Source organism: Amia ocellicauda, chromosome 1 (assembly GCF_036373705.1).
Source record: "Amia ocellicauda isolate fAmiCal2 chromosome 1, fAmiCal2.hap1, whole genome shotgun sequence".
NCBI classification, from domain to species: domain Eukaryota; kingdom Metazoa; phylum Chordata; class Actinopteri; order Amiiformes; family Amiidae; genus Amia; species Amia ocellicauda.
In genome coordinates, this window is record NC_089850.1 from 59,068,635 (window position 1) to 59,091,960 (window position 23,326).

Sequence of the window (23,326 nt, forward strand, 5' to 3'; positions counted from 1 at the left end):
AAAAGTTCATAAATATTTTATTGCACATGAATATAATCCAGAAAATAATAAATGCAAAACAAATCATACCCAATTTACAATGTAAAAACCCCAAAACAAGGGCTATAAAATGCCATTTAAATTGTACAGACCTACAAAAGACTAACAATTCAAAAAATACAATATTTAAAAATGTTTCCCTGTATAAAATGTTACTTATGATTTCCTCATCGCTGCTGTTACCCGAAACTTTCATTGAGCTTTTAATTAAACTAAAGGTGGCGTTGTTTCCAGCTCTTGGAGGACTTCGTTCTTTATAAAAAGCTATTAATTCTGTTCTCGGTACAAGTGCAGTATAGATTCACGGTCGACTTGGTCACTGTACCGCAGACTTCAGCAGTTCTGTGCAGATATGCGCGATTCCACCAATGGGATATTGTAGATCTGTGCAGAACTGCGCCACACGAACTATGGCAAGCCAAATTATCTGAGAGATCTTCAACTCGTTGAGAGATCTTCTTCAACTCGTTGAGAGATCTTCTTCAACTCGTTGAGAGATCTTCTTCAACTCGCACCTTATTTAGATCTCTTAATGGTTTGCAGATCTCTAAATGATAATTTGGCTCGTCATACACAACCACGGTTTCTTGGCATGGTCATGTTTTCACTTCGAGCAAATTACAAAAACTTAATAAGGAACACGCACCACACTTAAATTGTATAATTTCACCCCAAATACTGAACACATCGTTCAACGGAGACTGAAATCTGTATCTACATCTTTAGCTGTGGCGAATATGCCAATATACAAAACTGGCGACAACGGGGCAAATGGGCAAAGCGAGGGCTGAGGGGTCACTTTAGGGCAAAATGACGATAACAGTGGAAATGACCAGTCCTCTAAACAAAATCCCAGGGTCTTCTCCCTGAAGTTAATAAAAGGGCACTAAAATATAAATTCTATCTATAACAAGAAAAAAAAAAAAATTCAAAGCGTTTAAGAGCGCAGAGAAACTAGAGGATGTTTTTTTACAGCAGGGCCGATTTGGAGACACTCGGTAAGATTGAATTCATTTATATAACCGAATGTGGATTGAGGGAGCATGCGCGGTGTAACAGTGTCCTCATATTGACCATAAATTCGGTGACAGGATAGATATAGAACTCTTAACTGTTATAGGAACCATTTAACGTCATCCGCCTTAATAACGACGAACACAGCCATCGTATTGTAACCACACCACTATTTTTAATGTACAACCATTTAACCGGATTTACGGACCCTCATATTTAGAATAGTGGTTTAATTTTTGCTTTAGTTTTGTGTAAAACTTCCATCTTACCAAGGTGTGCCTGTGTTATTTTTTCTCTGAATGTGTTGTGTGTGACATGTAGGTTGAATGAGAACTGGCAATTTAAAAGCATGTATTTTTATGTAAACTGGTTCTAGGACTAGGAGCTTACATCTTGGTTTTAAATGTAGACATACAGAAGGTCCTAATGATAAACACATTATGGGGATGTTAGTGCAATGAATCCACTCCTAACAAACTCCTAAAAGAAGCATTGTGTTGCCATACTGCTTTAATGACAGCAGCCAGCGCATCTATAACCGCACTATGATGTAAACAAAACACGCATTATAGCTTGTGCATATCATCTGCCGGGGTTTGTTAAAATTAGGCCAGACACCCTCCCACTGAAATGTCACTTTTTTTAAAAAGGTGTAAATCCCTCTGCAAAGGGAGTTCAGCACTAAAATAAGATTTAGGTAAAATGTAGAGATGTGGACAGATCTGTTCCCTCACAAAGGCGGGGGTGTGTCTATATAACGGAGGTCATGCTTTTCAAAATGGCAAAACTTCCACACGCTCAAAAAAAATCTCTGCAGGAAGATGAATTAACCCACAGAATAGCCAGTCTTTGTAATTGACAATCAGTTTTGTTCCTCAGTGAAACATAATTGTTGCCGTCACTCCATTCTCTTGATTGGGGAACTCAGGGGTTTTTCTGCAAGGGTAGACAATAGGGATTTGTGTCACTATACAGTCAGACTCACACAGTACAGACATCGTTACTGCCAAACAAGTAGACAGATAAATACACTGACATCCACAAACTGATGAGTACAAACATGCAGATAGACCTATGCCGACTGAAGGACTCAAACAGATGGACACCTGTAGACAGAATGATACACCCAGACCTGTGTGCTTCTCAGTGGGCAATTCTAAACAGCACAGATTGCACAAAAAGAGGGCACTGGCATAAACTGGTTTGGTTGAGTACTTTAAATTAGATACTATATTGTATATTGGGTATAGTTTGCACCTCCTTCAAATGTAAACAGCTAGAAGTCACTTTGGGTAAGAACAGCTAACAATGATCAGAGGGAATAGGAGTGGGTCTGGGGCCCTGCCTTCCTGCGTCCGTGCACTGACCTGCATCACAGTGTAGATCCAGTCTAGCAGCTCGTCCACGTTGCTGTAAACCCCGGGCCAGTTCGCACGTGCGCAGCCCACCCCCCAGCTCACTATGCCCGCCAGCTGCCAGCGATCATCCATGAGGACCAGTGGACCCCCGCTGTCTCCCTGAGAGATTGAGAGAGAGGGTGTGGACATGGGTGGTTGAGCGTGTATCAGTGTTAGGGTTTCAGGGTCATCACATTAGTGTCAGTATCAATAGGATGAGAGAGAGTTCCAGTGCATCTGTTCCTTATTGTCAGTGTATGACTGTCACAGTATGATGGAGCCAGGCTCTACCTGGCATGCGTCCACTTTGCCCTGCACGAATCCGGCACACAGCATTCTGGGAGTGATGATGCTGCCATACAGCTGGAGGCACGTTGCCCTGTCGATCAAGGGGATATTGGCCTGTTGCAGTATTGTCGACACCTTACCTGAGAGGCAGAGAGAGGGGGAGATATTAGATGAAGGGCAAATGGGAGTGAGGGAGACACAGGGAGATGCATGGAAAGAAGAAAGTAGGAGGAAGGTGAGAGATCAGAGTAACAGGAAAGAGACGGTGAGGGCAGTGCTACCTCTCTCCTGCGTGTATCCCCAGCCTGTCACCCACAGCGACTGGTTGGCTTTGAGCTGCTGGCCATACGGGGGCAGGCACACCGGGTAACTCGTACCTTAGAAAGGAGACACCGTCACACACTGCAGCAAAACAGCACGTGTGTACAAATTGCACACTGCAGTAAAAAAACATTTCTGCACTCTAGACTAACTCGCAATGCTCTGCAGACATGCAGTGGCACAGTTACTCGCACTGTAGAGCTGTACAATCTGTCTCACTGCGGCACAGCACTATTACAACACTTAAGATACAGGGAGGAAAAAAATCCCAACAGCAGATCATAGTTGGGTGCTATTGAGGCAAGTGAGCATCTAGACATTTGAAAGTGCTGCAGGCTGGGTGCATTTGAGTCCATTTGAATCAGTTCCACCTTCTGAATAAAAATTACTTAAAACCCTCATAATTGGGGATCCCCCCCCCCCCAAAAGCCTTCTCAGGGCCCTAAACAACCACTAAGTCTGCTTATAGCTGATGCCAGGACTGCTGACTGGACTAAGTCTCAGGGGACTGTCACAGACAGGGGGTGGGGGAACTGGGTTTCTGCCATCTTGAACAGAGGTGAGAGATGGGGGGGGTTGAAGAAAGGACCAGAGGGCACTGGGGAAGAGTAGCTGCATTTATGACATGACATAGCAGGCACTTCTCTACACAGAATGGCAGGGGTCTGGAAGCAACCAGGGTAGGAGAGCCAGGCCTGTGATGGCTAAGGGATCCCAGGATGGGAGGCACACCTTGCAGTTTGATGGGCGTGACCAGGCGCATCATGGCGATGTCATAGTCGTTATTCTCAGAAGAGTATTGGCCGTTGATGATCACTTTGTCCACTGGCTCCCCCGAGGAGCTCAGGGACGTCTGTGCCGTCTGCACTGTCCACTGATCCACCTCATTACCAGTACTGGACATAGACAAGTTGAAAATTAGAGTTGTAAGTTGCAGCACAAATTCATTTAATAGCAATAGCAGTTGAGGCTTTAGTTGTACTCCTTGAGGTACAAGTTGCAGTCCGTTGAAGCAGGAGAGAGAGGCACCGAGAGAGAGGCTCACTGCACAAACACAGACACCGGCCAGCCTCAGGACAGCAACACACAAACTATCGGAGTCAATCAAATTATCACAGCACAAAGAAAGCTACATCACCCATTGGGAAACCCACAAAATCAATGTAAACTGCAGTGCTATTGGGCCCTAAAAAGACACTACACATTGGCAGAATACCTTAAATGAACAAAAAACACAAAAGGATCCTGACCAAATACAGGCTCGATGGCCAGGCTGAACTCACTGAGACGGGCCAGCACAGGCAAACCTGGCTGCTCAGAGAGGACTGGCTGTGCCCCCACTGCCAGTGCTGAGAAGTGGACAGTGCTGCACTTAACTCAAAAATGTGAAAAATATTGTGCTCGTAAATGTTCATGTTTCCCCAAAATAGCAGACCTGCGAGAAACTGCCAGTCCTTCTAGGAGAGGAGACCAGCTGCATATTACTGGCAGCCCAGTATACAGCTGCCTACCACAGCCTGAGGGACACAGTGGACACTCAGTCCACTCACACAGGGGACACCCCTGGACACAGGTAATGACCTATGCTACACCCAAGTATTATGTTCCTCTGAATTAATTTAAATTGGTAAAATTTAAACTTAATTGTTTACCATACATGTGTATTTATGTATGGAAATGTACATGTATGTTTTAAAGAACTGTTCTGTCACCATTGCTCTGGCAATACTTATTTCTGGTCATGCCAATAAAGGACACAGACAAGATTGGAAGAATGAGGGAGAGTAGAAGTGGCAGTAATGGCGCTTTCAGTAGCAGTAATGGCAGTAGCCGAGGCAAAACCGACCCCACAGTCCATGTCGGGCGGTGGGCTCACCTGGCGACGCAATGTGCTGCGGTGACCAGCCAGCGCGGCGTCACCAGGCTCCCTCCACAGGTGTGCTGGCCGTTGATCTTCAGGCTCACCTGCCAGGGCCAGTGCTCGACGGTGGTGTCGGTGCCGCCCACGATGCGGTCTTCAAGACCCAGAGTCAGCCCACATTCTGCAACGAACATTAGTCTGAATCACAACATCGCACATGACTGGGCTCAGGGGCTCAGCGCAGGGCAAGTTGTGTGTAAGCAGTTCGCAGGACTCAGGATGAAAGCACTGCAGCCGTCTCTCACAGGTTGACCCTCAGCTGTACTCTAGTGCTAAATACTGGTCTTTAAAAAGGGCTGCACTGTTGCCTGGATTACACACAGGACTTGAGAAGCAAGAGTCACTCTGAACTGGCAGGGGGCTGTTTTTGGGGTTTAGGTTGAAATTTGACTTGTGAACAAGTCATATTCATGTTCAGAGTCCCAGGACAGGAGACCGGCTGGCATCAGTGTCCCAGAGGGTCTGAGGGGGAGAGACTTGCCTGAACAGGAGAGGGCGATCACTGATCCAGAAGTACAGCTCGGTCTGTGAGGGAGAGAGAGGCAGAAAACAAGTCAGTAACCTCTCCACAATGCAAGACCCACATGTTAGAGACGCACATTAAGGGAGTGTGGGTGGCAGTGAGGCTGTGAGAGGACAGTACTTGTCAGTCAGTAGGTCACTGATGCCACTGGCTGTGCCGTTCTTGGGGGCGACTGCGCTGAAGCCGGTCTTGATCGAGGAGGGCAGCAAATTCACTGCTACTGTGCTGCTGCTGGGGTTACTGAAAGAGAGACCAACATGTACTATTTTAGTAACCTGTATAGAGTCTGCAGGCGCTAAAATGCTGTATATAGCGATATCCATTCTGTTTCTCTGCATAACGCTTTGAATTTTGTCACCTTTGGGGATGTCATGCTACAATAGGAAAGCTTGGTACGGTTTACCACCGACAAAGGTGAGACTAATCCTGTTCATTGGGTAACGGATCTTGGTGTTCACCAATTCAGAATTTTGCAGACGCTATTTTGCCGCATCTTGACCATTTTTTTCCACTGCCAAACTTGTTGCATTTTGCACGGTAGCCTTTATTTCCAGCCTCCGCAATGTACACCTTCCATTTAGGATTTGCTACCCACAAGCCCGAGCACGAAAGGGAGCAGGCTCAAACACTTAAACCATTGCATCAAGTCTTCGTCAATAACAGCGATGGCAACGAAGGCAGTGGATAAATCAGTAGTTGGCTGTTCCCAGTGAGTCTTACCTGCTGAAGCCCAGCTGCTGACAGACCTGCTGTGTGTGTTGAATCTGCCAGCCCTCCCCACACACCAGCCTCCAGGAGCCAGAGCGAGTGTAGACCTGCAGCACTGAGCTGTTGGTCACCAGCCTCACTGCACAGGGAGATGAAGAGGACATGGGAATGGGAGAGCCAGGGGGCAGGAGCACATGGGAGTGAGAGAGGGAGGTTGGAGAATGGAGTTCATTAGTAAACCTGTAAACCTCCGATACTAGACTGTCAGATCATTTCCAACTGCTCACTGAAAAGCCATTCAATAGGAACCACTTTGACAATCTCTAACACTTGGACAGTTGGGGTTAGTCATCCTCCAGTGGGGAGATCAGCAAAAAAAAAAAAAAAAAAAAAAAAAAAAAAAGTATACTGATGGATCTCCTGATTGACTAAACATGCTCACTCTGTTCTGTGGGGTTTTGCTGGGCTGTGAGTTTTTTTTTTTTGCAGGAAGGTGAAGAGGCATTCAGGCACAGAACAGCCCATCTTTGCCACGAGTGTCTGTGCAGGACCTCTGGCATGTATTCCTCGGGGGTATGGCGTACCTGGGAAGGAGGAGTTGATCGTCAGGTTGGTCACACACATCAGCTCGTCCTCCCTATTCGCACAGTCCGCCTTCCCGTCACACACCTTGGAGCGGGGGATAAACTTAAAGGATGTCTTGCAGAAGAAGAAGTTGGTGTCGATCAGAATCTTCACTGAAGGAGGGGGAGAGAGCAGCTAGGTAAACAGATTTTATAAAACATTGATTTCCATATACATGTTCAACACTGCAATTATTCATGCCAATAAAGCACCTTAAATTGAATTGAGTGTGGCAGGTGAGGGAGCAGAGTGAGAGGAAGAGAAGGGAAAACTGGGAGAGGAGTGGAGGGAGGCAGGAAAGGAAACGTGCAGCAAGAGGAATATAGTGAGAATGATAGTTAGGAAGATTGAGAAGGGAGAGGAGAGGAGTCTAGGGGCATTGGAAGAAAATCGGGGAGAGGTGCCTGTAGAGATGAGGGAAGCGAGGGGACAGGTGTGGGGTCAGGGCAGTGAGGGGACAGAGGTGTGGGGTCAGGGCACTCACGGAAGTATGCCCCAGTGATCAGCAGCCCCAGCAGAGTGAGCACGATCAGCACTGTGATGACCATCCACTGCACGGAGCATCGCTCCTTCAACGGTCGTTTGGTCGTGGCTGGCATTTTCTTCCTGGGTTTGCCTGGCAGATCCCCACATGAGAGAAAGGGCTGGAAGGTTTAATACAGTACAGACTATGGCACATTTTGATAGTATACTGATTTGTCATGCACTTTTTTAATTTTAAAGACATGATTTGATGCCACCGGAGAAGGAATTGACTAAACCCATCTCTGCTCAGACTCGAATGGCTGTAGAAATGCACTCCTTTGGCACAGACAGCCTTTTCAGTTCAGTGGGCCCCGTTTAGGAATTCATGATCAGATCAAATGAAAGCTTCTCAAAATAGTTCATTCAAAATGCATCTCGAACGCAGACAAATCACAGATCTTTAATTGTAACTGCATTACTTGTGTAATGCTTTCCTGCTACATTGATAGTTTTTGTGATGTAAATTACTAGGTCATGTGTAACTAGGTAGAATCGGTAAGGTTAATGAGCATTATAACTTATTAGGTTAGTATGTGCCCATTGCTTAGTGCATTCAGTAAATGATGTATATTTGCAGTGTAATTTCATATGTATTTTCATGGTAAAGTGTGGTCTGTATCCAACCCCCCTGCTTAGTGACTGCTGGTGTAAATTATAAACAAGTCTGAGACCACATTTAAAAATAAAATGCAGTGACAGTACACTCGATCTCCCCTAGGTTCGTTCAGTTGGAAAATGATTCTCTAGTACTCAGTTGGTGTTCATCCAATGGAGAAAGGGATCGCTATTGAATGAGTGAGTTTAATGAACAATATTTCTTAACAGTAAGTGAACCACAGAACTGCATGGTTTCAAATAAAGTGTGAAATCTTTAAACTCACCTTTGCTTGAGGGATTAAGGGGGCTGGACGACTCCAAAGCTGCTTCAGTGTCCGTCTGGAAGGCGGGGAGAGAGAGAATTACAACTTGGGTGCAACCTGCTTATCTGTTCAATCTGCTCTTGCTGCTGCTCTTCTCATTATCAGCACCGACATCACTGGTGGTTTGCAGTGAATTAAAACATCTCTATTTTGCTTCTGTACATACAAAAGTGTATATTTTTACTATGAATTCCAGTGTTTAACACCTTACAATACATATAGAAGATTGATGCCTGTAACACCCATGGGTTTAAGGATCAGCCCTAGCTATTTTGGGTTGTTTGTGCCTGCTCCCTTTTGTGCTCCCTTGTGTGTCTTGTGGTCCAGCTGTGACATCTAGGTCAAGGTCAATGATTGAAAAGTGCAATTAGTCACTAATCCACCTGACACCCTCTCCCCCTGAGACAGTCTAGTCAATGAACAAAGCCACCCTTTCCTTGAGACAAGTTAATCTCGGCTAACTTGCAAAACTCACAACAGCCTAATCTCTGCAGCCACGTGGCTCTCGATACTTGGCACTCCCAGAGAGCAATCCCATTAGCGCCCATTAACAACAAAGCCCAGAGGCACTCCTAACCACTTACTATACCTTACATAACTGCCTTTAAACAGCAGTCACCATATTCAACAGCACCTATTTAAAGCACCAGTAAGTGAATTGTGCACCCATACACCCAACTGCCATTATAAATGTAGCCCTGAGCCACTGAACTCGAACGCCAACTTCCAGCCTAGGTTCCCCATCCCAGAGCAGGTTGTAGCAATTAGAGTCCCAGGTCTCGATTAGGAGTTTGAATAGTCTGAATGTGAGCTTGATTTAAAACCCTCGTTTCTACACTTGAATTGCAACAGATAATCACGAGACCCCTGTCTGCATCATGAAGTGATCATGTCCATTGGTCAGCCACAAATGTCAATTTCTAATTGACAAGTTTTTGAATTCCAAACACGGACATTGGCCGATTCACACATTAAAAGCTTCATGATGCCAACAATGCCTTAAGCAGGGTAATTAGTCCTTATACCAGTTTTTTTTTTCTTTAGCACTTACAGAATGGCAGCAAGAAGGCAGCATGGCTGGTTCTGTAACAGAAAACAACACAAAACAGTTTCAAAAGGTATTGCTTAATAGATTGGAGATATTGTGATGTGCACATAAGATAGGAATGCGTCTGCCTGTTCCTCTGCTGTGTTGGGACTTGTTCATAAAATCACACAGTGTAAAATGCCAGTGTGACTCATACAAGACGGGGTGGGGGGGATTGCAGCCTGTGAATTGGTCAGTATTGTTAACTGAATGGCTAGATTATGGCTAGGAAGGGGCATAAACTGAAATGCTGGCGATTCCAAAGGTAACAGCAGGTGGAAAGAAACCCCCAAAAACCAAACCACTGGACTGTGGTGTTTAGGTCACCACTTTTTGCATCAACCTGCATGTGTGCATTTGTAGCCAAGGCCTCATTCCAGCACCTGTAACTATGGAATCTTAGTCCAGGATTCAGTTTGTGGTGTCGCTTGATGGTCACATTTGTGCCCATCTGCATCATAATATGCTTTTGTTCAAATAGTCTGTTCTACAAAAACATCAGTAGTACCTAGTGCTGCAGACAGTCAGTTAAAGCACAGTTGCCCCTGGATTCAGACTTGATTAGCTGATAAATGATTAAGGATAGAGTTTCCACACAAGTTACGATCAGATGGGGAGGAAAGGAACGAAACTCCTATCCTGGCAATAAAATCAGAAGACCGATAGGTTTTAATATTCTGCAATAAGGCCCATGTCACAATATTTGCGTTCCATGACGACAAAGACATGAGTCAGCCCTAGGCTGCACTCGTCTATGAGCAACATAAGGAAATGCCAAGTATTGAATCACTGGGCGAAAAACAGCAGCCCTGAGGGGTCCGTCTCTATCCTACCACACCTTTTAAAACCCTTCTAATGTGGCAAAACCTGAAATTCCACTATATTGGTTTAATTTCCCGTGGACTGCAGTGTTTATGAAGGCCTATGGATTGAGTGGAACTTCCTGCACCTGGGTAATCTACAAAACTCCTGATCTACTGGCATCAGGGCTGTCACTGTGCCTCACGCTATACCTGCCTCCACCCATTCGTGCCCAGTAAGGATACAGGATTGTCGGCACTGGGTGAGTCATCAAAAACAGCTGAACAAAAACAGACAAGACTGTCACTGCAATGGAAAAGAAAACAGTTTTGACAAGAACGTCACATTAACCCGGAGGCATCCCAGTTCAGTTTCACCTGCTTTTATCCAGCTGCCAACAAATTTGAAAACGTGTTTCTCTGAGGCTTCTTGCATCGGCCCAGCAAAGCAGTGGTTTGGTATGCATCGTGGTTAGAAAGTTCAGGATACATATTAGGGAAGAAAGAGTCTAGGGTTTGCAGAAACAAAACTTAAGTTTGTACACCCCTATAGATTGCCAAATGTGCCGGCACACAAACATCCCCAAGGACCTCTACACACTAAAACCACATTCAGCTACTGAGTTTGGAAATCGAGTTGGATTGTAAAGCACCCGTTTTAGCATTATTCCAGTGCAAGTCATACAGCACTGTTGAATAAGCCAGTTTCACCATTAGAGAGCAACTTATAACTAAAGCTGAGGCAAAGCACTGATGAATTGTACGATACCTCATTATTGATTGTCAAATCATGTGCATAGATTTCATTGTTTTCTTCCCCCACCCCTCTGTAAACCATTATCTGGAAATCCTGAGCAGTTCTCTGCTACTCAAATTTGACAGTTTTTCCTCAACTCCTAATTGATCAGTAAATTAGCATCGGTCCTTTTAAAGGAAAGGAATATGATTCAAATATTAGCCATTTACATTGAGAAACTGACATGGGGTAAAAAACACAACAGAATTAAGTGTTGAATGCAATCAAGGCACGTCTGAAGGTGTGGTTGAAATGTGGTTAAATCAGTGGGGTCTCCAGCCCTGGGCCCGTGTCCTCTGGCTCTCATTGCAAACTCCTTCGTTACCGAGGCTCAATTACAAGACGGACATTGTCCACTGATTGATCTGTAAAACCTGGAGCTCCAAGGAGTTAAACCAGTCACTTTCCTAAAGCCTTAAATGCGAGTCATCTAGACCTGCAGAATAGACTAAAGCACAATTCAGCAGTGAGATAAGGACACAGTAGTTGGCAGCAGTTCAACAGGTTTAGTTTTTTTTTTGCGAGTTTGTGGTTTGTCTTGCATTGTTCAGTTTCCGGCTTTGTGGCTGCGTGAACAGCAAGCACTGCTGAGCAGGAGCTCAAATAAGACCCAGGATGTCCACCTTGCACTGGTGAGGGCTGTGGAGCCCAAACAGTCCTGGAGAGCCACTATCCAATAAGTGTTGTCACCCTAAAATTCTAGTTTCGAAAGATTGGGAACACATGGAAGTTATTGATCAATGAAGCAAATGACTTGTTCAGTTACAGGAACTCTGGTCACTGAGGGCTGAACAGGGTAGTTAATTTCTACCAAATCTCTAAATTTAATTTAATTGATCACAATTGAATTGTTCCAGGTGTTAAGTTGATTAAAAGTTACCTATAAAACCTGTTGGTTAGAGGCTCGAGCACTAGATTGTGGCAGCACTGGGCAATTTCTATCCACACAAAATCGGATTCCCAGTGCACCTAACCCTCGTCTTATTTCCCTGCTAACCACCTTTGGACACAGGCCAACATTTCTGATCACCCCCCCTCCCAATCCCAATCCAGAGAGAACAGCATGGCACTACTCACCGGCATGATCGATCAGTTGATGTCCCCAGCTCCCGGCTCAAGTACGTGGAGTGTGGAGATCACAGGCAAGAAAGGGGCCAAATTGCCCACTAAACCTTCCTGGTAATATTTTTCGTTCTTGGCAGACACCCTCCCTTATCCAGAGCCGCTGAAGGTAGAAAACTACCAGTGTTTCTTCCCGACAGTTCAGACAAAAATGGTTAATCAGATTCTGATCTCTACACTCTACACTTTCAGTTTGTGTGCCTCAGTCTCCTTCTCCAGGCAAAACAGTGGATTGAGTTCAGTCTACACAGGTAGTTTGACTGCTCGTTTAGATCCGCCCTTCTGTCTGATCCTGCCGGCTGTCACTGGTTTGTGCCTCATCTAAAACAGCAGCTTCCCTGAAATAGGACACCCGTCACCTGTCACCTGCCCTTCCACCCCTCCCTCCCTCTCTTTCTACACTGCTGCTCTGGTGTCCGGCCCTTCTCTCGCTCTTCTTCACTCAACCCTCAGGCACTTTCTCACAAAAGAGTGTGGTGCCCTTTTCTGCCCTAACAGGATTAAGGCATTTGTTTTGTATACAGTATATTGTAGTTCTGTGCCCTCAATATTATTTCCTACCTTTTTAGACTCTTCTGCACTTTTATAAGAGTTGACGTACACCAATACATGATGTTACTTCATGAGCAGGGCAACTGCCTGTTCCTTATTTTTGGGGTTTCAACATGTGGGTCACATGGCCAAAGGTCACTACACAGAGGGATCTCATACAAACCAGTAAATACACTAGCAAAAAATACAAGAGTCCTGTGCTTGGTATACAGTACGCATCTCCACAACTTCCCCTCCCCACACTAAAGCCAAACACTTCTTTATATTAACCCCAGAGAATCTGCTACAGGCATGTGGCACTGTCCTGTTTGCCACCTTTGCAGACCCAGTTACATTGAGACTGGTAGTCTTTCTGGTGTCTACCATTTTAAATGCCATGAACAAACTACAAGAGTTTAAGAGTGTCCTCCATTTTGGGTATGGGCTCCTGAGCAGTTGTGCCCTGATGTACCACCTTTCCTGTACCAAACCAAGCACCTTACCACAGTCTATGTATACATGTTCTTATCTACAGAGGGAAGGTCTGTTTCAGATGCTCAGAAATCCCTGTTATAGGAGTGGTTTTGGGAATAAGCGGAGGAAACCCATTCTGACTTGAGTCCATACAGTACAGGTCCTCTCTCCTGTAGGCCCCCTGGGGTGTCCACATCACACCCAGCTGTTGCCCAACCCGAGACTCAGCCCCCTCTGCTCCTCAGACAGCGGTCTCGTTCGCTCTGCCGTTGACAATTTGACTAGAGGCCGGATCGCTCGTGTGTGCTGGTTTCGAGCTGCATTGGAAGAGTTCTCCAAAAATAGATTAAAAGGAAAACTAACATTTCCCAAATTGAGAGGCACGACAGGCAGACCAAGAAAAAGGAACCAAACTTTGGCCAGAAGTCTGCTTTTTTTTTATATATTGTATATGGAATTCGCTTTCCAATGTAATTGCCATTTGTTCTATAATGTGTCTCACTAGCCAAGAAAACCCCATCTTCATTTGAAAAATTGGAGCCAGTGTTGTCTGGACTATTACAGTGGCTCTCAAAAGTATTTACTCTGTTACATGAAATCAGAATGGATTTAAATCAGGAGTTTCTGCAAACTGAACACAGAAAATGTCCATGATGTCAAAGTGAAAAATATAAATCTGTAAAATTGTTCTAAATTACAAATAAAAAACCAAAAATGTAATGCACAAGAAATCACCCACTTTGCTATGACACACCTGATTGAGCGGTGGTGAAACCAATTGTCCCACAGTTGGTTAGTACGATTCCTAACAAAAACTACATAATGAAGATAAAGGAACATTCAAATCAAATCAGCACAGTAAAGTCCATGATTAAGAAATTGAGAGAATATGGCACAGCCGCCTATATCAGGCCGTCCTCAAATACTGAGTATCCGGGTGAGAAGGGCACTGATCAGGGAGGCCACCAAGAGGCCTATGGCAACTCTGAAGGAGTTAGTCTTCCATGGCTCAGCTGGGAGACACTGTGCAGACTGCAACAGCCCGGGTGCTTCACAAATGTGGCCTTTATGGGCGAGAAAAACTTGCATCAAATCTCAGCTCAGAGACCAAGTGGAGGAAGATTCTGATGAGAACAAAAAAACTGAGCTTTTTGGCCTCAACGCGAAGCGCTACGTTTGGCGCTAGCATAACACCGCACGTCATCCTGAGAACACCATCCCTACCTTGAAGCATGGTGGTGGCAGCATCATGCTATGTGGATGCTTCGCTACATCAGGGCCTGGAAACCTTGTAAAGATAGAGGGCAGAATGGATGCAACAAAGTGCAGAAATCCTGGAGGAAAACCTGCAAGAGACCTGGGACGTGGGAGAAGATTTATCTTCCAGCAGGACAATGACCCAAAACATACTGCCAAAGCCACACTGGAGTGGCTTAAAAACAAAAAGGTAAATGTCCTGGAGTGGCCCAGACAAAGCCTGGACCTCAATCCAATTGAGAATATTTGGAAAGAGTTGAAAATTGCTGTTCACCAAAGGTCCCCATCCAGCTTGATGGAGCTTGAGCAATTTTGCAAGGAAAGAGCAAAAACTGCTGTGTTCAGATGTGCAAAGCTGGTGGAGACTTCTCCACATAGACTCTTGGCTGTAACTGCTGAAAAAGGTGCCTCTACCAAATATTGATTACTTATACATTCAATTATTTTCCATTTTGTATTTGTAATTTAGAACAATTTGCAGATTATATTTTTCACTTTGACATCATGGACATGTTCTGTTGATCAGTGGCAAAAACTCCCTATTAAATCCATTCTGATTTCATGTAACAATTAAATGTGGAAAAGTCCAAGGGGGGTGAACACTTGCGAGTCACTGTACATCTGCTCATGTTTATGTTCCCAATACTTGCTGTACTGCTGCCTCACTTTTTTTTTAATCCAAACAGAACAGCCCTGTTACCCTAATACATTTAATAACTGAAATTCTTAAACTTCCCAATTCCAGTGCCCAGAGCAGCAGATTTCACAAACACTCTGAATGTCACCTGTTTCTCTGTGGTTTAGAATCTGTCATGAAATGTCTCGTTCGTAACGAATAACCCGTCCCACTACTGTGGATATTTGGAAAGCAGCATCACAGCTTCCCTTTCGCAATTCTGGAACCACAAAACTTATTACAGGTGTGTTGTGAAATCTCAAAATCCCCCCTCCCTGAATTCCAGCTCCATTTACTCTGAAATACCCAGCACTCATCCAGCCCGATTTGTTTGCCTGTGATTTGACTTGACTCTTGGTAATTGTTGCTCTTATCCTGAACAGGTTATTTGGCCATAGGTTTATTCTCCAGCTATAACACTCAATGCAGAGTGGTGTGTTGGGCAGCACAGAGACAACTTGCACCCAACTTGTTCAAATTGAGAAATTGAAATGCAGCCCCTACACCCTCACATGGTCTAGTGCTCTACATTTTAGGCTTCAGCCTGAGCATCGGCTTCTGCCTCTGAGGTGTTAGGGTCTGATCCCTTCTGTGCTTGGCGTCCTTCCAAGGAACTAATCTGCCTGGTAATACACAGTGGGGCAACTTGACAAGCACTAATGCTTCACAGACACATCTGACTGCACAAACCTAGACCCGGGTTTCTCAACCAGGCATGTTGTCACGACCGAGAACACCCACTGAGCACACAGTAGCTCGTCAGTGTGCTCAACTTGTTGAACAAATGCACTCTTGAACCAGTCTGAACTGGTACCTACTGACTGATGCACAGACAGTTGGGAATCATTGTACGACAAAGCTCTGTGTTCATGAGGAGCTCACCTGGGTTCATTCCAGGCACCTGTGACATGGAATAATTCTCAAACTTAGCAAAATCGATAAACAGGTAAAGCTGTATTCTAATGTCAAGTTATTGATCATCATTTATTTCTTAGCAGACACCCTTATCCAGGGCAATTTACCTTCAACCTGATCAAACCAATGTGTCATATGAAGAGCTGGGTCTTGATGTCTGACTGATGTGCCCATGTAGGATTCATCACAGGAATACAGAACTGCTCTTTTAAACCCAGGACAAGACTTGTGCATTTATTTGACCCAGCTGCCTCTGTAGAGGGTTATACGCCCCACACAAACAATCCATCTCCAGCTTTTGGTTGCCACTTATGCCCCCTATGAAGTCTTTTACCCAATGTTTCACAATTACCTTTGATGGCAACTCTTCCTTTGTTAACTATCAAACAGCAGCATCACACAAACAAACCCTTTCCAGCCCCAAACACAGCCTTATATACCTGTCTTAGCCAATCCTGAGTGAGGGGTGTGGCCAGCTCAAATCTTCCATGTGGTTGGTTGCCCACCCCTGCCCTGATGTCTGCTGGGAATTGTAGTCTTTTAGCTCCTGGATCCTTTCCACGGCATTCCGTGTGAGTATTGGATTATCCTGCACACGGTCCACTCTGGTGCAACTCTAGATACTGAAACACATATAAATCAATCCCCCACCTCCCTTTGTTTTCTTTATCTGAGGTAGCAATTCCTGAATAGGTTCAGACTCAGGAGTTGTTGTTGTGTTTTACATATTTAAAAACTTGTCTTGGAAAACAGTAGTGTCATATCACACTTTCTGGGAAATTGCCTTTGTGCTCTTGGCTGCTGTTGGCACAGCACAGCACGGCCGCCTCCACACTTAGAGGACAAAGGGACGCTGCCGCTGGATGCCTGGCGGAGCATCTGAACACAGAGGCCCTTCAGAGCTGGAGCTGTAATCTGCGGGAAACATGAACCCGCCACCTCTCTGTGTGTCCGACGCCCCCAACCCTCACTGTTAGTGCAGCACTGTCTGTGTGTCTCCCAGGGGCCTCCTCCACTCTGTGTTTCTGTCTGTCATCACCTCACATATACAGGCTTTGTCAGCAGTCAGTTAATTCTTGCTGGGTGACAGGATTTAGATGAATGGTTCAGCAATTTCTTTCTAGTAATGAGGCTAAAATGTGTTGTTTTCATCAGCACAGGTGAGTAAAATAAAGACCACAGGGCTGCGTTGAGCAATGTGTATTCAAGCACAGGGAAGCAACAGCCTGGGTGGTTTCCCACTCTCTATGCATGTGTATGTGTGTATGTATATATCTTGATCTTCACTTCCTTTTATTCAAATACATTTGCAGCAGTGGCTCTACATCTTTGATAACAAATTAACAAAACCATTTGGATCCTATGGATTGTAATTCCTGACAGAAGACTCTAATGCGGACGTTCAGTTGAGCTTGTGTCACGGATGGGGCGTGACGGGCAATATATCACTTAATCAATTAATTATATTATTCTTTCACTTATTTATTTAGATGTGTACACGTATTCTTTCTAAGATCACCCTTGTCTTTTTAGTTATGAAGTATGTTTTTTGCTTCCTTATTTTGTTGTATCACCTTTCTTTTTGTATAATTGGTTTATTGGGTTTAGATTGATTTATTTTTCTTGCCAAGCGCATGCCACCAGCCCACATTCTCACCTGCCCGGTCTCTCCTAATTACCTTCACCTGCACCCCTGGCTCTTTGTTTCAGTATTTAAGCTGAGAGACCGAATTATTCAGGATGCAAACTGATCAAGAGATACCACTACTGGATAAGTAGTATGGATGGCCTCTCCCTCTCCCGATTATAAACCATGCAGTGGAAAGCCTCACCCCTGAGACCGTGACAACATATGCAAAGGACTTGGCAGCAGGGCATTGATGTCACAGGCTTCAAATAGCTAAGTATGGGTTTTTGTTTTGTGTATGCAGCTAGGTTGCAGTAAGTGAGTGCACCAAGTAAAATTAGACTTTAAATGCAGCAACTAAGTCACTTGCACTTTTTGGAACTGGCTTTATTTTGAATTGTGTATTACAGTGAGCAGACAGATCTCCTGTTGATCTCCTCCCTCTGCATTCTCTGAACTGCACCTGGAGAAGGTATTGTGGATTAGATGCTAAAGTTTGTGGTGAGAAACCAACATTAAGTTGACCATTCTGCTGCCACTGGGTCAATTGAAGCCCCACTGAGGCAAATTGAAATTGGCTCTGAGCAGCTGCCTAGCTTGGCTCTGCTAAGTATTGTAAACCTGTGAAAAACTAGTTAAGAGCTGCATTGATGGTTTACTTGTTTTAGCCAAGTTATATATTGCACCTGTATTGTAGTATGGCAGCAATGGTTTGTTAGTGTACTTTGTCCATGGATCAACATGCAATTTCTGGAAATTGGAAGCTATGTTGTAGGCTTTTTAGCATTGTTGCAAGCTATTGATCAGCATAGCTGTGCGTGTCCAGCACTGCCCTTGTCGGTACTTGGCTCTAAAGTGGCTATTTGTGCTATTGGCAGTCCTGCCTGGGAGGGATTGTGCCATCCCAACAGCCTTGTCATTCAACTCCATGCAGGTGTACCCTCCTAATTGGCTACAAGTGGAGGTTTTAACAGACCTCTGTGCCAGCAGCCTTCAGTGCCCCCCTTCTGAAGGGCTACAATTCCCTAGGGCAAGGACTCTAGCTGTGGGACTCTAGCAAGAAGATGCCGCACATCAACCGCAGGCAGCCATGACAATCTCTCAGATTCCAGTCCTGCTCTCCTTCCCCTCTGCGTGTACCTGCCTGCCATTGCCTCGCTAATCCCTCTACCCTCCTCTCCCCTCTCTGGAGGTCTGTGGAACTGCCACTCATCTTCCAACAAGGCCACCTTCGCCTCCCACCACGCTGGATTTCCTCGCTCTCGCTGAGATCTGGATCTCCCCTGAGAACTCAACCACCCCAGCTGTCCTGTCCCACTTCCTCCTCCCTGCCTGGTAAGATGGGGGAACGGGACACCACCCCCCCCCGCTCCACTTTCTCTCACGACTAACTGCTTCGAATTACACACTGTGGAACTCTCCTCTTCCTTCTAGTCCTCTACTGTCCTCCTGGTTCACTTGCCTCCTTCCTGGATGAACTTGTCGGTCTTCTCCCCTCCCATCTTCTTGGGGGACTTCAAGATCCACCTCTACAACCCCTCCCACTCTGCTGTATTTCTCCCCGTCTCATGCTTCCAATCACTCTTGGAATACACTGTTCACAACCTCTTCAAACTCTACTCCACCTTCTCCCTCTTTTTGCCCCTGCTCCCCCTCCTTCCTCCCTCTACAGACTTTTGCCTCCTCCTCCAAGATCAGACATCCGCAATCTCAAGTCTCCCCCCTCCCATCCCGCCCAAGTTTCCCACTGATCAAGCTTCCTTCATTTTCGCCTTTCTTGGCCTCTGAACTTTCCCCTCTCCTCCTAGGTAACAAACCTACAAAGTGTGCCCTGGACCCTCTCCCCACTTGACTCCTTCAAGGTCAAGACATTGACCCTCACCTACCGCTATCTCGACCAGACTGCACCGAGTTACCCGCAGACCCTTCTCTCCATTCATCCCCTCTAGACTGCTGTGGTCTTCTGGTGCCAGAAGACTAACACTGCCGCCTCCTCTCCTTCCTCCACAGCCCACTTTTCACCCCTGGTCCCTAAGTGGTGGAACTATCGTTTTGACTTCAATGGGAAGGTTGTCTGACCTCCTTCTGGTGGGTTTTTTTTTTTTTTTTTTTTTTTCTTCTCAAGATGCATCTTTCAGACTAGTTGTAATTTAATAACTTGTACAGTGTTTTGTCATACTACTTGCCTTGCTAGACTTGTACGGTTTCTTGTACACTTGTGTAAATCTGGAATTTTGTCAAATGTATTCCTTGAATTGCACTGTTCTTGCACTTTGTATTGCTCTTATTTTGTAAGATGCCCTGAACAAGGGCATCCAAGAAATAAATGGCTAGCTTTCCATTTTAACTATCCTTGTTTTCCGGCCTGCTGGTGTCCGTATGGCAAGCGGGGAGCTGGCTGTGCAACTGAGAAGAGCTCATGGGAGATCCACTTACCTGTGCGGGTTGAGCGCTGATCGCACCGCTGGGGTGAAAAGGGGAAGAGTTCAGTGTTTGTTATAATTGTATGGCAATCTTATTTACTGGTTTCCTTATTTTGTTTTTGGGTAGGATTTTTTTAAGTGCTCAGGAATTTAAAGGTGGTTTTAGCTAGGTTTTATTTATAATCTTTAAATTTGCTTCTGTGCAACTTGTGATCTCGGGATCGCTTTCGTGCCCTGACTGGAATTTCACTTAATAGACCATACTTGTAATAGTCCTTTTTAATCCCTGTTAGATCGCACTTCGTAGCATTTATCATGCTTCTTGCATTATTATTTATTTATTTTTTCTCCTCCTTGCTCCCTTTCCTGCAACCCTTGACTGTGACCTTTCATCCTGGAAAGCAAAGCTAAGTGCCATCAAGATGTATGTCTGCATTTACTGTACTTGACTGTATAAATTGGAAGCTGTAAAATGTATTGTATCTTGAATTGCTTTGTTTAATGTAAATTTGAATTTTTGCACTAATTTTGTATGTCACCCTGGATAAGGGTGTCTGCCAAGAAGAGATTGTCTTGATCCTATCAAGCCTGCCTAGGGAGAGTGAGTAGTAAGAGTTCCTCTCTTGAAAATCAAAGGAGGTGGTGTGGTCTTGTTGCCCCCAAAAGGTATCTTCCATACCTGTAAACTGTTTCCAGGACCAGGGAAGTTTGGGCACAATCGCCCCTGGATCCACACAGCTTTGTGTCACGGTTACTGTGGTGGCAGATGCAGTACTGGTTCTAGTACCATTACATACACTGCACTAACTGATTCGACAATACTGTTTGTCCTGGTCTTCTCTACAGAGTGAAATGCAGACCAGATTGAAATAAATACAACTAATCTAGTCATAGTAAAAGTACTTCCTACTGGCTCTGGGAATAGTCTTGCCCCTGAATTGCTGTGTCCTCTGATCTTGAAGAGGAGGCATACAAGAGCAGATTATAAACTGGTCTGTGTGAGGACTTGTTGCCCTTATCTTTCTCCACATGTGTATTTACCCATTATCTTGGGGGCTTGAAGTTTACATTATTTCTTGGCAGACACCCCTGTCCAGGGTGACTTGTATAAGAGCAAATAATACAGTGCAGTTCAAGGCATAATACATCTTTAAAAATTCAGTTGATACAAGTGTAGATGAGATACCATAAACAATATATATAAGGTCTTGCATCCTAGAATGGTATGACAAAACATAATTGCAGTCTTACAGGAGAATACATGACTAAATTACAAGTAGAGTCTGAAAAGATTTGTCTTGAGTAAGCGCTGGAAGGAGGTCAAGGACTCTGTTGTTTTGACTTCGGGGGGAAGGTCGTTCCACCACTTAGGGACCAGGGATGAGAAGGAGTGGCTCTGGAGGAAGGAGAGTGGAGAGGAGGCAGAGTTAGTCTTCTGGCACTGGAGGAGCACAGTGGTCTGGAGGGGATGTATGGAGAGATGAGGGTCTGAAGGTAGTTTGGTGCAGTGTGGTCCAAACAGCAGTAGGTGAGGGTCAATGTCTTGAACTGAATGAGTGCCAGTATCGGGAGCCAGTGGAGGGAGCGGAGCAGTGGAGTAGCGTGTGTGAATCGGGACAGAGAGAATACCAGACGAGCCGCAGAGTTCTGGATGAGCTGGAGGGCGGGTAGTAGTTGCAGGCAGGCCGGCCAGGAGGGAGTTGCGGTAGTGCAGGCGGGAGAAGACCAGGGACTGGTTGCAGAGGGTCGGATTGCAGAGGATCCAGGAGTGAGTGAGGGGAAAGAAATGCAGAGAGCTGACGGTGGACAGCACGCTCAAAGGTCTTTGAGAGGAAGGGGAGTAGGGAGACAGGGCGGTAGTTCTGAGGAGAGGTACGGTCAAGGGTTGGTTTCTTGAGGAGTGGGATGACCGCAGCTTGTTTAAATGCAGAGGGGAAACAGTCAGAGAGGAGGGAGGAGTTGAGGAGGGAGGATATGAAGGGGAGTAGATCAGAAGCAGTCGCTTGGAGGAGGTGAGTTGAGAGAGGGTCCAGGGCACAGGGTGGGACAGAGAAGAGGAGAGCAGGGGAAAGCAGGAGCCCTGTTCCTCCTCCCCACCCGGAAAGATGAGGGGAGTGGGAAAGGACAAACAGAGAGGATAGGGCGGCAGATGTGGTTGAGTTCTCCAGGGTGATCCATGTCTCTGAGAGCGAGGAAATCCAGAGAGTAGTGGGAGGCAAAAGCGGAGATGAAGTCAGCCTTGTTGGAAGCTGAGTGACAGTTCCACAGACCTCCAGAGAGTGGAATAGAGGGGAGGGAGGAGGAGGGGAGAGGCCGGGAGTTGACTTTGGAGGGATTAGGGAAGCAATGGCATGCAGGTGCACACCGAGCGGAAGGAGACCGCAAGACTGGAATCGTAGAGATAGACATGGCTGCCTGTTGTTGCTGTGTTGCGTCTCCTCGCTGGAGTCCCACAGCTAGAGTCCTTGCTCTTTGTAAGTGTGGCTCTTCAGAAGGGGGGCACTGAGGCTACTGGCGCAGAGGACTGGGGGGGCTGTTAAATAGCCAACCTAAAACTAATTAGCAGAGAGCACACCTGAATTGCGCTGGATTACACTGCTCTGTCCAGATCACGCCCTAGTACAGCGTCGGCCGAACTGAGTGCTTGGAATGTCTGGAATGCTAAACTCTACATAACTGCCAGTTCTGATTGCAGAAAAGGCGAAGCTAAGTGCACAACAACACTGTACACTCTCTCTCTACAATAGTAGATGCAATGCAGCCGTTTCTGGTTACAGAAGATGGTAAGACAGTAACTAACAGTAGTTGCCCTTACGAATATAGCTGCAGTAAAAATACAATCAAATAAAGTAAACAAAGTACTTGGCAGCCCTCGGTCGTTACATCCATGGGTCCGTGTCCGCCTGCTGGGGAGAACGAGTCCACAACACAAGTGCAAAACAAGAAGAGCAATTAAGAGACAATTAAAAAAATCAAACCCTGCTCTGTCCAGATCCCACATATAGATGCCCCTCTCACTGCTCCTCTTTATGCTCATAGTTGGCTCTCAGTCGGTTTGCCAGGATCAGCTGATTATCACACTTCCTTGATCCTTGATTCAGTCCGTTTTGTTTAAAAATAAAAATATTAGGATTACTATTTATATCCACCTTCCATTAATTTGTTTCCCTTTCCTGGCTCCTGTATTTTCTGTTACCAGTTCCCACAGGGAAGCAGTGAAAGTTGTGGCTCAGGTCACATTGAGTAAACATTATATATAATGTATATCCACACAAGAACATTAATTGACTGATAGAAAATAAATATTGTGATAGGGTCATGTTATTCCTTTTAAGTCT

General features: G+C 45.4%; 1 protein-coding gene across 5 annotated transcripts; it reads right to left on the reverse strand.

Annotated features, from left to right (window-relative positions):
• Positions 1-16,330, reverse strand: LOC136754990 (transmembrane protease serine 3). 5 transcript variants are annotated; one of them, XM_066711342.1, is made up of 14 exons: positions 16,291-16,330; positions 9,332-9,363; positions 8,242-8,296; positions 7,320-7,451; positions 6,796-6,948; positions 6,224-6,350; positions 5,624-5,743; positions 5,462-5,505; positions 4,936-5,101; positions 3,792-3,955; positions 3,020-3,115; positions 2,742-2,878; positions 2,421-2,570; positions 1-1,989 (listed from the first exon to the last, which is right to left on the reverse strand). In XM_066711342.1, exons 2-14 carry the CDS (start codon positions 9,353-9,355, stop codon positions 1,978-1,980), a joined length of 1,380 nt encoding a protein of 459 aa, XP_066567439.1. In that variant the 5' UTR covers positions 9,356-9,363; positions 16,291-16,330; the 3' UTR covers positions 1-1,977. The 5 variants fall into 5 exon arrangements, with proteins under 5 accessions (XP_066567439.1, XP_066567422.1, XP_066567430.1 ...); XM_066711325.1 differs by lacking the exon at positions 16,291-16,330 and adding an exon at positions 12,041-12,388 and having other exon boundaries at positions 7,320-7,479; XM_066711333.1 differs by lacking the exon at positions 16,291-16,330 and adding an exon at positions 12,041-12,387.
• Positions 16,331-23,326: the final 6,996 nt, after the last annotated feature.

Coding starts and splice junctions, on each gene's coding strand:
- LOC136754990 (XM_066711325.1), bottom strand. Junction 2,879..3,019: donor GGGATACACGCAGGAGAGAG/GTAGCACTGCCC, acceptor TCTGCCTCTCAG/GTAAGGTGTCGACAATACTG. Junction 2,571..2,741: donor GCAAAGTGGACGCATGCCAG/GTAGAGCCTGGC, acceptor TCAATCTCTCAG/GGAGACAGCGGGGGTCCACT.